The following is a 12,277-nucleotide window of genomic DNA, read 5'->3' as shown; positions in this document are numbered from 1 at the left end:
CTGCTGATCTAGGGTTGTGGGTGAGGCTCTCTCTAGCTCATCTCAAACTACTGAGCACTAAATTATTTAACAACGTAAGGGCCAAAGATGTGATTAAAAACTTAAAACACCAAGACCATTCTGAGATAAGGCAGCTGTGCCCCCTGTCGGCTAGAGTCCATTTGAAAACGCACTGAAATGCTTTCCCACCTACCCAAGTCCATCAGAGGGTGCCATGGGCCAGGCTAAATCACAACCCCTTTCGGGATCTTCACAAATACAGTGTAAAGGGGTGAACAAACTGTATACCAGCCCTATGCTCAGCCTACATTGCTTTTCCTAGTGGCATGAAACAAATGCCATTGGCTTTATGCCTGTGCTATACTGATTTACCTTCAATTCATTTAAGTATGGTATCCAGTACTTGTCCATCAGCTCAGTCCTATATTTCTTAGTAAAATAGCCAACATATGAAACAAAGGCTGAAATGAGCAGGACATCTCCACACAAGGTCTTCTCCTGCTCTCTGAAGTTCTCCACAGACTCAGCCCAGCGAACATTTTCCGATGCTAATCCTCCAACAAGCCTGCAGTGACATTTCAAAGGAGAGACGTATATTATTGTTACTGAATTTTGCTAGTCACGTGGCACCCCGTGGGCCTGCACAGACTCAGGTAGATAGGTGGTCCTGCCCTGGCCTGGAGAATTGACAATGTCTCCTAGGGTAGGTTTACACTTACCTTCCCGGTCGACGCGGTGAGTTCGACTTCTCGGAGTTCGAACTATCGCGTCTGATCTAGACGCGATAGTTCGAACTCCGGAAGCGCTGCGGTCGACTCCGGTACTCCACCACTGCAAACGGCGGTGGCGGAGTCGACGGGGGAGCCGCGGAGTTCGACCCCGCCGCGTCTGGACGGGTGAGTAGGTCAAACTAGGGTACTTCGAATTCAGCTACACTATTCACGTAGCTGAATTTGCGTACCCTAGTTCGACACCCCTTCTTAATGTAGACCAGGCCCTAGAAGTAACTGCAGAGGCTAGAAATATCAATAAGCTCTGCATATTTGTCCATTTAAAAATCTTCCTTGTGAGCGCTCCAAAAAAAGTTTTGGGGCTGCAGCTCCAAGATGCTGGGAAAAGATTGTACAGCTGCTGTCTCCGGAGGGCTCAGTGGCTTATGCAGCTTCCCAGTGACTGATATTCTTAGACAGATAAATACAAATATTCACCACTAGTTGTGCACTGTCACTGTTTGAACAAGTCTGAGTAACGAAGGCATAAGCGGGGGAGATTGCTTCCAAGGCTCGCGGGATAGATAGTAACTGCACAGCGATACAAAGAAAGCTCTTGATGGGAAGAACATTATTGACTAAAAATGTTGAATATTATACTGACAAACTTCAATTTGATTAAACCAATTACTAAAGATACATATTCCCGTTAAGTGACCATTCCTAAACGAGGCAACTGAAATTATGCCCATATCAGGGATTTTTCAGTGCGTTCATCTTTGTCTTTCATACCATTCGAGAGAGCTTCTTCCCCCAGGAGGTGATGTTAGAGAATCTCAGGTCTGATCATTAAACAGCTGACACTGAAGACTGGTGGTTGACCAGGCCTGGCCAGTGCCAGGGAAGTGCGTTATGAGCTGGGTGTTGGCAGTGGCACTGTACCTGTTTGCTAAGGTGATGACTCTGTTAGTAGCATCAGCCTCTTGTTGGCATTTGATTTTTTCAGCTGTGGCCTTTTCAAATTCTGCTGTTAGAGTTGCCAAGTTGGCATTTAGGTCCTTTAAAAACAAGATGTTTGCAATTATCTATTCAGTATGGAACCTGTGAGTGCCCCACGATACAGAGGAGGGAGACAGCTCGGCGGGCACTCGTGACTCCATGGTATCTGTTACAAAGCAAGTCTCCCCTACCTGCACTTCACAGACTTCTAGGAATCTGTCTCACTTACCTTTGGCTTCATTCTCTGATCCACAGTTTAACCCTTTATTACCAATGATGGACAGCAACCCATTTAAACAGAGATATTGACTCAGGTAGCAGGTTTGTAGGAGGATTATTTTGCCAGTGAGAGTAACATGCACTTACTGCAATCTTGTTTTTAATGTGACTGAGTTTATCTTGTGCCTCTGCCAATTCTGCATTAGCCTCCTCTAGCGCCTGCCTCTTGGGTGCGACATCACAGTACACTTCATAGAAGCGAACAATATTTAAACACCAGGAGCACAGACCTGCTGCAGCTGTTGACTTGGAGAGTATGAACTCAGGGTCAAAGGTTGGATCTGACTGATAGGGCCTGAAGAGAGAAATACAAATCACAGCATTAGAGGAGATGGTGGTGGCTAATCTGGGTTATGACACGGATTCTCCTTTGGGGCCTTGGACAGGTTACTTGCAGCCACAGTTTCAAAAGTAGTCACTGATTTAGGGTGCCCAGCTTAACCCACCAAGGGCCTGGTTTTCATTAGTGCCGAAACCTTTCACCCTGGTCCCAGAACTGCCTCATGACTGAGCGATTCCAGTGATGGAGCATGGCTCTGTGGAGACAACTGCATGGCCGGGGGTGTAGCTGTGCACAGACTGCACTGAAAAACACTCAGGGACCCCCAGCTTTCATTCAGTCCCTGCCTCGGTGGACTCCAGCCCTCATTTCACTCACTTAAATGCTTTCAGACAGGGTTCAGGAATGTGCTCTTTATCATACTTCTTTAAGGTATCCAGGAAAGAATCTACTTTCCCCATCATGATTTTAGCTGCCTTCCAGCTTTTGTCCTTTGGTATCTTGCCCCCTGGAGCTGTCAGTATCATCACAGCTGCTGTGACATTAACCACTGCTTCGGGAGGTGAACCGAAAGACTTCAGCTCTGTCAGGTTGTTCTAAGGAGAACAGAAAAGACTGATCAGTTTTGCACAGGGTGGAGGGTTCTGAAAAGTGAAGTAACACATCTAGCTTTGCAACAAAGCTTGAAATCCAGTTAGTCTGGTTCCCACCAGCAGGGGCATGCACAGGAATTTAAATTTGACCCCTTTTGGAGAGGGGGTGCCCAGAAACTCCCTGGCCCCAGGAGGAGCTTGCTGCCTCTCCCTCCTCTCCTGGCCCCAGGAGGAGCTTACTGCCCCTGGCCCCCTGCTCTGAGGCTGCGGCTCTCTCCCCTCCCCACTGCAGCCCCGGGGACAGGGAGAATACTGTGTCCCTCGCTGATTATTGGGGGGGGCTCGTGCCTCTGCTTGCCCCCCTTGCGCACGCCCCTGCCTAGCAGCCAGAAGATAAAAACTAACCAGGGAAATAATTTCCTCCCTACTCAGGAAAATATTTACCTTATTAAGAGTGTCTAGAGCTTCTTGTGCCGCTAATAAAGCGGGTTCCGCTTTAGCTAAGTCAGTCTCACAGGCTCTCTGTTTTTCTGTTACGTTCTGATGGAAGCAATGCAAACAGTGAATGCAGGGCTGCAAGAGGGGGTCGTTTCCTTTGCACAGGTGCCCGTTTCACATCACAGCTGAGGCTCACTTGCCCCGGCTGGGATGGGCTCAGGCTCGATGGGCTGGAATGGTCCCCGGGGAGTAACCGGGACAGGACCGGGGGGCGAGAGGGGTGGGAGGGACTTGAGCTGCCACGGCCCTGCAGTCCCTGCCCTGCTTCAGTCTGCGGGTCTGTCAAGCCATCCCTAGCACAAGCACAAACGCCTGGCAGGGACGGGGATGGCTCTGTTCAAGCTAGTCAGACGCAGGGCACTTGGCGAGGGGAAGGGCCAAGTTATCGCCAGAACAAGGGATTCGCACTCGGGGGCAGAGAGAGCATGTTGAGCTGAATGGCAGCTTATTCAAAGATGCCGGTTTGTCCCTTTCTCCCCCAGGCATCGCCCCTGTGTGTGGAACAACCTCACCCACCAACTGTAAAGCCACTGCCCCTCCCCAATCACAGCTCATGGCTAAATGCTGCCACAGAACCCTGCTAGCTGGTGATGGCCAGGCAGGGGCCATGTGGGGATGCCTGCTAACCAGTTGCTTATCACCAATAAAAATAACCCCAGCACATGCACTCTGTATCTACATGGGCACAGGGTGAATCCAGAACAACAGAGCTCCTGTTCCTGTGAACCTGTCCCCTCCCACCCGGCCCCACTTCACTGTCATCCTCTTCTTAGAAAGGGAGACCTTTGGGACAGGGACTGGCTTTTCCTGTCTGTCTGTACAAAAGGGGCTTGTTCTCACCTGGTTGGGCCCTAGGAGCCTTCCCAAAGTACAGTAATAACCAACACTTCTCGGCAGCCGCCCAGGGAAGAATGGGAGCTGCAAGAGCTGCAAGTGCTGGGTGTGTAAAGGAACCTCGCAGCCCTGCCATTGCTGGGCTGCATGCGTGCAGCTCACTGGGCTGGGGACCAAGCCGAGGCTTCAGGGTCCTGGCCACTAAATATCAGTTTGGAAGAAAAGTTGTTCTGTCTCTCCAGCTTTATTTCCCCTGTTGCAATATAGCAGCTGGCAGCAGGGCTAAGCTGAAGCTCCTTCAGAACATACACTTGGGCAGCCCCATCAGAGGAGCTTTCTCTGTTAGTCAGTAGCTGATGTCCCTAGTCACAGACCCTCTTGCGGTGGTGCCATGGCAGGAGAGAAGCTATAGCTAAATGCACTGTTGTCCTGGGAGATGTGAACATACCGTGTTAATGACCTGAACCTTCAGCTCCTCCTCATCAGCAATCACCTTCTCCTTGCTCACTTTCTCAGTTTCAACACCTACTACCTGGATCAGTTTATCTGCATCCTCATTCTTATGCTTCAGCTCCAGCTCTTGGACAGCAAGTTTGGCTTTTAGGTCATCAACCTATACAGAGTACAGTAGGAATAGGAACAGTCTGCTCCCAGACACAGGAAAACAGCTAGGTAATTTGCACAGGAAGGCAATGCCTGGTATCTATGGTTGTTTTTGAACTGTTTAGAGAAAAGATGGTTTCAAGTCGTAAAGGAGACAGAAAGAGGCAAGGGGAGCACCAGGACCACTGCTCAGTTATACCAAACAGATCATTCACCATTCCACATCCTCCCCGCCCTGCTGCATCTGTTGTCTCATCACACGTTAAGGCTGTGAACCGTCTGGGGCAGGGACAGTCATTGTGACGAGTGTGCAGCCCCTGGCAGAATGGGGCTCTCAAGGCCACCCCAATAAAGATGTCACTGCTCACCCAGTGTTTCCAATATAGAGAACAAAAGCAGTGGGACTTGCAGTAGCACACGGAATGGGGCTGGATCCCAGACATGGGCTTTCTGCCCATTTGCTGTAACTGACCCTGGTCTCTGCCAAGAGGAAGAGAGCTAGAACACTTCATATCTCACTAGCAGCCCCAAGCACTGGCCACCAAAACCTCCGGGTCAGCCTGGCTGGGTGACGGTGTCCCCGGACACACGTACCTGGGAAGCAGTGCTCTGAAGTTTCATTAAGCCATTCTCCAACCTGTCAATTTTTGCAATGAGCTCTCTTCTCTTTTTAGAGAGCAGATTCTGGTAAAGTTTGATCTGTTCCAGAAAGGTTTTCGGTGTTGTATAGTTATAGCGCCTCTCGGTGGCTAGGTAGACTTTGGACATCTCATTTACCGTTTTGTGGACATAGGACATAAATTGACTGATGGAGATCTTGACTTCTGGCTGCAATAGGACCCATACATGCCATCAGTTACCTCATTACTAAATACAGGCTCATTATAGACATTCAATGCAAACCCCTGCCTTCATGTAACGTGAAAGTTACTTATTTAAATACCAACACCCAGGGTAGGCAAAATAACACCAACTTGCCCACGGTATTGCTGTACATTAAATAGCAGAATAATCATTGAAAATATGAGGGAAGTTATCACAATTATTATTATTCAGGGCCTTAACTTTTGCATTCCGTATGTTCTGCAGATAACCTTTGGTGCATTAGCAGAGGGCCCAGCTTTTTCAACTATTGGATTTCCCTGGGTATTCTCTGTGTGTCTGTGTGTGTGTGTGACAGGAAACAAAGGGAAAAAGAGAGAAGAAGGTTTATCCACCATCTGTGCTTGGCAAGAAGGCTGCAGCTGTTCCTTTCCTTCATACTATGAACTCTGTGTACAAATTCACAGCCCGAGGTTTCTACAGAATCTGAACATCTTTGAATTCAGCTAAAATGAAGCTGAAAAGCAGCAGTGGAGCTTTCCAAGGGTTCTCATGTTTGTAGTTGGGTCAAATACCCCTGGGCGTGAGGAGGGCAAAGCAGCCAGTGCACTGAGATTGGCTGATGGCTCAATCCTTGCCCATCAGACTGGTTCATGACACCGGCTGCTAGGGACCACAGCACTTCAGGCCAAGCAGGCAACTGCTCACCTCAATTCCCTCCGTTTCCTCCAAGAATCTGCCACTGACGGACACCAGAGCATCTTCAGGCCATTCATGGAACCAGTCGATGGCCGTGCAGTTGACCACAGCAGGGAATTTCCTTGCACGTACCCGCAGCGTAGAACCCACAGGAGAGAAGCACAGGATGACCTGGGACCATAGCACATGTGACAAGCTGGCATCAAAACAGCAAGATGAACACGGGGGCCAGACGTCCTGCTGCACCCAGCACCTGTTCAGCACAGCTTGGGGGTCTCCTTGCCCGACCTTGCAGCCAGCTCTGCGCTGGCCTGGTGTAATGCAGCTGAAAGGCTGCGCTAACCAATGCCAGCTGCCTGTATCCTCCGCGGAGTCGGGGTCACTGCGGCGCAGTGGTGCTCTAGACAGGGTCCCTTCACACTCTCTGCTAGGGCTGCTGTCTCCACACCAGCTGTGGACTCCTTAAAGCCAGCACACACCTCAGCTGGAGACACCCAGCCAGGGTACAGCCCTTCTGTGCTGCTGGCGTGGGAGAGAACCTGGTGCACATTTGTTACTTGCATTTATCACATCACATGGGCTAAGCATAACCCAGTGCAGAGTCACTTCCCTGTGTGCAAGGATGCATGGGCCAGCTCACTGCCACACTGCTCTGGAGGCACCAGGGGATGGAATCTGGTCCTATCTACATTACAGTTTGATACTGCTGCCCATCACCATAGTATCTGAGCGCTCTCTCTCATCTGGTGTGTGGGAGTCCTGGTAAAGTCAGTGTGATCAGCCCCAATACCACTCCTGCAGCCCCTGGCACAGGGGCATGTTGGGTGGGGAGGGGAGGAGGTGCGGATGGAGCATACTGATCTCCAGCTATCCTCCACTGACTCATGGCTCCCCAGGCTAGGCAGAAAATCAGGGAGACTCAGCCCCTCTTTGCTGCACTGAGCAAGAACGGTGCACAGCAGGTGACCTGGTCCCACATGTATAACAGCCACTCACAATAGAGAGATGCAGATTTGGACATGACAATCAAAATATGCTCCTGGGAATGGAACATGACAGCATCAGGGCAGGAACATCTAAATGGCAGGTTAATAGGCGTGGAAGCATTAACTCCGACTTCACTCTTTACCACTATGAAGAGTAGTAAACTCCAGCACCCAACCAACAAGTTATCCCCTGTAGCGGGGTGGTTACTTGCTCCTGCCTGGGAAGGGCTAGAGCCAGCCCTGCAGAGGGCTGGGGCTGTGGAAGGAAAGAGCTGGGTTGATTGGGGGAAGCAGCTGCAGCTGGGCCATGCTCCAATCAGAGCCCAGCTGGCCCTATAAAGAGGCTGGGAGCCAGGCGCTCAGCATTCTCCCTCTGCCTGTAGAGGAGCAGGGCTGGGGAAAGGCAGAGGAGCTGGGGAGCTCCAGCCTGGAAAGCCCCAGGCTGCGGCCTAGCATAAGGCCAAGAGATACTGGAGGTTGCAGGGGGCAGCCCAGGGGTAGGCAAAGGCAGCAGGTCCAAATCCCTTTGCTGATGATGAGTGGCTGATACTGCAGTCTGCCCCAGTGAACGGAGACCCAGATGAAGACTGGCCAGTAGCCAATACTGAGGCAAAGTGGGGATAGTGGGGTGGGGGTTCCCCTGGGAGGGGTAGCACCCTGGAGAAAAGGGGCACCGGGGTCCTGGGAGGGACACGGGGGCCAGTAGCTAGAAGGTGGATCACTGGCCTGCAGAGGGCACTCCGGTCTGGATTGAGCTAATTCCCAGGATAACCAGCAGGAGGCGCCGCGGGGGTGTCTGCTCATCTACATCCCCAAACAGCCTCCCAATCTGCATGCCCAAAACCACGCCCCCAAGGTCTGTGGATTTGGGGCCATATCTTCAGAAGAGTTCAGCACTCACCTGCGGGACCAGAGCTTTAAAACACCAGCTCCCACTTAGGTGCTTGATACTGCTGGATACTGAACTCTTTGAAAGTCCATCTCTAGATGGCCAGCTACCCACTGGGAGAGAGCGCAGTTTGTTTACACACACACAGTTCTGAGATGTGTAAATATTTAGAAGGCAACAATTGCACACTCACGAGCGTGGAGGTATACATCTAGGGGCTGGGCTTTGAAAATGGGTTTCACTAAAAGTTATCACAGTATAATACAACCAGGCAGATAGCAATGCCTGGGCACTGGTCCCAAAAGGATCTGGGGTTAAGACAAAGTCAGAACTGCTGGGAGCCCATGCACATTCTAAACAGACTCACTCCTACCTTTAACTGCCGCCTGACTTTGTCTATAAAGAATTTCCAGCAGTTTTCCCTTGTATCTTGCATTCCAAGAGATTTCACTTGTGGCCTCATGGCACCAATAATATTTTCCACTTCGTCATCCTGAAAGAGTCCTGGGATCTCTCCAGAGGCTAAGAGATCATTGATCAAGACCAGGAATTGCTCCTCAGCAACCTGTGAATCTGTCATTAGGAATACGGTGGGTGTATTCTTCACAGCTGCTTTGATATACTGAGAGGCCAGATCCAGCTAGTGCAAAAGACAGAAACTTGTCTTATTAATCACGTTATAATTATTAGTTCTTCTACAGTAAGCACCTCAGTCTAGGGTAGGGTGGGAACATCTCTTCCTAGCATAAGAAGATGACAGGCCTGACTGACCCAGGAGGGATTAAGGCATCTCTTGTTCAGGGGGCAGTGGTGAGATTCAGCAGCTACAAGCCTAGAGCTGGCACAAGCGCCCTTCTTGTGATCAGGACAGTCAATCTCAATAAGTCCAGAACTGCTCTGTCCAAAGACGGTGTGGGGCCAGGCAGAGTAATTCTGGCTTTTCTTACACAGGAGGAAGGTGGATGGACATCTCTTCTGCATAGCTGCTTTGAGAACTCAGGGGAAAGCACGTTAAGCTCCTACACTGTCACAGGTGTCCAGAGAACACAGAGCCGTGAGAAACCATGGTCACTAGATGCCACACTTACTCTGCACAAACACATCTGAACAACTTCTTAGAGTAGAGAGCTCTTGCACATGGGTTAAACATGCCTGTTTCTTGTACTGCTATTGCCAAAAGTAACTTGGAAGCGTGAAATGGGTCTGACCCTACAAACTGCTCTGTGCATATGCACAGGGTCTGGGGGCCTAGTCTGCAGTGCGTGCCTACACAGGAACGAGCCACAAAAGGGTGTATGTTGGAGATAATGTACCTAAGGGATGCCCCAGTGTGAGACAGGCAGAAAGCCAAGTGCCTTCAGCCCCCAGAAAAGTGCACCAGTAGCCCAAGCTGGAGTGCTGGCCTGGCTCATTGCTCTGGCAGTACGGCTCTTCCACTGCCATTGCCACTCTTTTGTTCAATGTGAGCATTTGGTGCAGGCTGAAGCAATTACACACTAGCAGAAGCAGATCCAGTGGGGGGAGAAGCAAGAACAGTAGGGAGAGGGGTATGGTGACATTTCCCCTATGGTTGCTAATACATCCCTTGTTTGTTAATCTATTTTCTACCTGCTTCTTTCTTTTATTAGTAAAGGTACAACCTCCCCTCTCTGTTTGGGCCCAATTCTTCCTTTCCTGACCCCCAAAGCCTACTTGCCCTCCCAGCAAAGCTGGTAACTTAGCAATCGCTATTGCAGCCACTAGAGTAGGAATACTGACTGTTTGCCTGCAGAGACCTGAGCAGCCCACTGTGCTGTACTGAGGTGGATGCTTTCTGGCACATGCCTCCACTTAACTGGCATCTACAGAAAGCAACCAGTTCCAGCCGTTCATCTGAAACTGCATGAGTTAAATCCAGAAATCAGCTGAGTGGAATGAGACCAGCATTGTGACCCCACCTCTTGCCCCAGTACGCCACAATATTCCCTGTCTTATCTGCCCAGTGATCAGCTTCTCCTGCAGCCCCGCTGTCCCTTTTTCCATGTGACCCCCTCCCCTGTGCACAGGCCGACCCCTGCGAGCTCATTGCCCGGCCCTTGCCCCGTGTGTGTTGAAATCCCTCTTCAAGAGCCACCTCTGCGGTGCTGCTTACAGGGACCTGAGCGGAAGTGTCCAGAAATTGCCTATTGCTGTTCCCCTTCCCCAGTCTCTTCTTTTCTTCTATGTGTGGGGCTCTCCAGTGTAAGCACCTCAGCCCAGGGACTCCTTCTGGAGGCTGGCGAGTGCCTTGCCCAGCATCAATAAGAGAACAGAACATGAAGCCTTTACAAGCCTATTTGTGGCCATAAGATCAGTGGGAGGCGCTTGCTTAGCAGGCATTTAGCACCATTTATCAGGTCTTCTTTTTGTGAGCAGATTGGATTGCCCCAGCACAGGGTGAAGAAAAGCCAGTGCTAACCTTGAGGTCAGGAATTCCATATCCTTTCTTCAGTGTGATCTGAAATACATCCAGAGCACTGATATAGGCTGCTAGTCGGGAAAGACTTTGCTTTCCGCTCCCTCCTACTCCCACCAGTAAGGCATTCCCTCGGGGAGACTCTAATATCCGATTAATTCTGCAAATGTGAGACACGGCATCTTCAAACAGCACCTGAACAGAGCAGACAGGAGAGGCCTTTGCTAGGCTGAACCAGCATCAAAGCTTGCAATGAACTCCACTACATCAAAATGAAAAGCAGATGAAGCAGAGAGAGCACAGGTGTGAAAAAGTCCCATTTCCCCCCAAGGCCAGGAGAAATCTCTCGCCCTAGCATTTCAGTCTTGCTGCCAGTTCACTCTGATCCTCACCAAATTCATCACAGCATTGACCTCATTGTACGTCTCCAGGGCTTCCACTAGCAGCTTGTTCAGGTACCCGGAGTCTGACACAGGGAGGTACTTGGGCTCTCCAATGCCCTGGGCAAAGTGACAGTAAATGTTGGGCTTCGCAAACAGCAGATTCTCACCAAGTTCCTAGAGAGAAACAGACAAAGATCTTCCACAGCGACTGGCTGCCCTCACTTTCCACTCGGGCGCCCCCAGACTGGCTGCATCTCCTACCCAAGTGCTGCAGTCCTTTCACAAGCACAAGGGCTGGGGGTGGGAAAATGGAAGACCTGACCCCTCCAGCCAGAGGATAGTTTTACTCCACAGCATAAAGTTTCAGTCCATCTAAGAAATACCCTGTTTCTAGGGTAGGGCCTCGACCTTGCAGCCGACGACACAGACACTGGGGTGTACCTATGCACAGAGCCCCATTGAAGTCAATGAGGCTCTGTGTGGGCACGGGGGTGTCCTTGCACACACTCAGCTGCAGGATCAGGCCCTCCACCCCAATGCTGAATGACCACATATGCTCTCACAGCCCATTATTACTTCTGCCACTAACCCTCAACTCTCCCTTTCCTCCGGACTCTCAGTCCCACTCATTGTCCTGGATGTCCAGCCAGAAGTTCAAACAGGAACACGGTGAGACCCCAAGCTCTTCCCTCCCTCCCTTCTCCATCACTGCTGAGGATTCCTCCATCTTGATCGCTATCCAGGCTGTCACCTCCAGCTCCTTGCTGGGCCGCAACCCGCCATCTGGGCTGAGGCCATGTCCTATCATCTCGTCTTTGTCTCCCACACCCTCCAGTCCTGAACTGGACATCAACCGTGGCCAAGAAAAACAATGGCCAGGCCGTCTTAAGCAACACCTACCAAACCGGCCGTTCTGGCAATGAAAAGGACAGACAATCCAGGCACAGGCCAGCACGAGCTGGAAGCCCATTTGCAAAGGTCGATGTTCATAATTCATGTGACGAGAGCTAGGTTTGGAATAGACACATTGAAATAACCTCTGGGAGAGTACAGGTCTAACTGCCATGAGAACCATTCCCAGCCAGCGGTTACTAACTGGTAGCCATGCTTGCCATGAACTCTATAGCTAGCACCTTATGACATTTCTGAGACGCACTCTAATTCCCATCCTGAAAGTTAGATTATGGGTCAACTCCAGAGGCAATATGTATGAGGATAAATTACATACTGGTAGTGGGTCTAAACTGGTTCTAATTTACACTCCAAGC

At 50.5% G+C, this 12,277-nt stretch overlaps 1 protein-coding gene across 7 annotated transcripts in view; it reads right to left on the bottom strand.

Annotated features, from left to right (window-relative positions):
* DNAH17 (dynein axonemal heavy chain 17) overlaps window positions 1-12,277 on the bottom strand; it is a 104,968-nt gene that overhangs the window by 28,868 nt on the left and 63,823 nt on the right. For 6 of the 7 annotated variants that reach the window (XM_044982049.1, XM_044982048.1, XM_044982043.1 and 3 more), the window contains 11 exons: window positions 11,019-11,183; window positions 10,630-10,821; window positions 8,566-8,832; window positions 6,327-6,488; window positions 5,391-5,624; window positions 4,642-4,806; window positions 3,306-3,401; window positions 2,647-2,864; window positions 2,076-2,283; window positions 1,653-1,768; window positions 373-565 (listed from right to left, as the gene is read on the bottom strand). In XM_044982049.1, the coding sequence (XP_044837984.1) occupies window positions 373-565; window positions 1,653-1,768; window positions 2,076-2,283; window positions 2,647-2,864; window positions 3,306-3,401; window positions 4,642-4,806; window positions 5,391-5,624; window positions 6,327-6,488; window positions 8,566-8,832; window positions 10,630-10,821; window positions 11,019-11,183 (2,016 nt within the window). The remainder of the gene's footprint in view (window positions 1-372; window positions 566-1,652; window positions 1,769-2,075; window positions 2,284-2,646; window positions 2,865-3,305; window positions 3,402-4,641; window positions 4,807-5,390; window positions 5,625-6,326; window positions 6,489-8,565; window positions 8,833-10,629; window positions 10,822-11,018; window positions 11,184-12,277) is intronic. The other variant, XM_044982047.1, reaches the window with a different exon arrangement.

Source organism: Mauremys mutica, chromosome 12, assembly GCF_020497125.1.
Source record: "Mauremys mutica isolate MM-2020 ecotype Southern chromosome 12, ASM2049712v1, whole genome shotgun sequence".
NCBI classification, from domain to species: domain Eukaryota; kingdom Metazoa; phylum Chordata; order Testudines; family Geoemydidae; genus Mauremys; species Mauremys mutica.
This window is presented reverse-complemented; position numbering and strand designations above follow the sequence as displayed.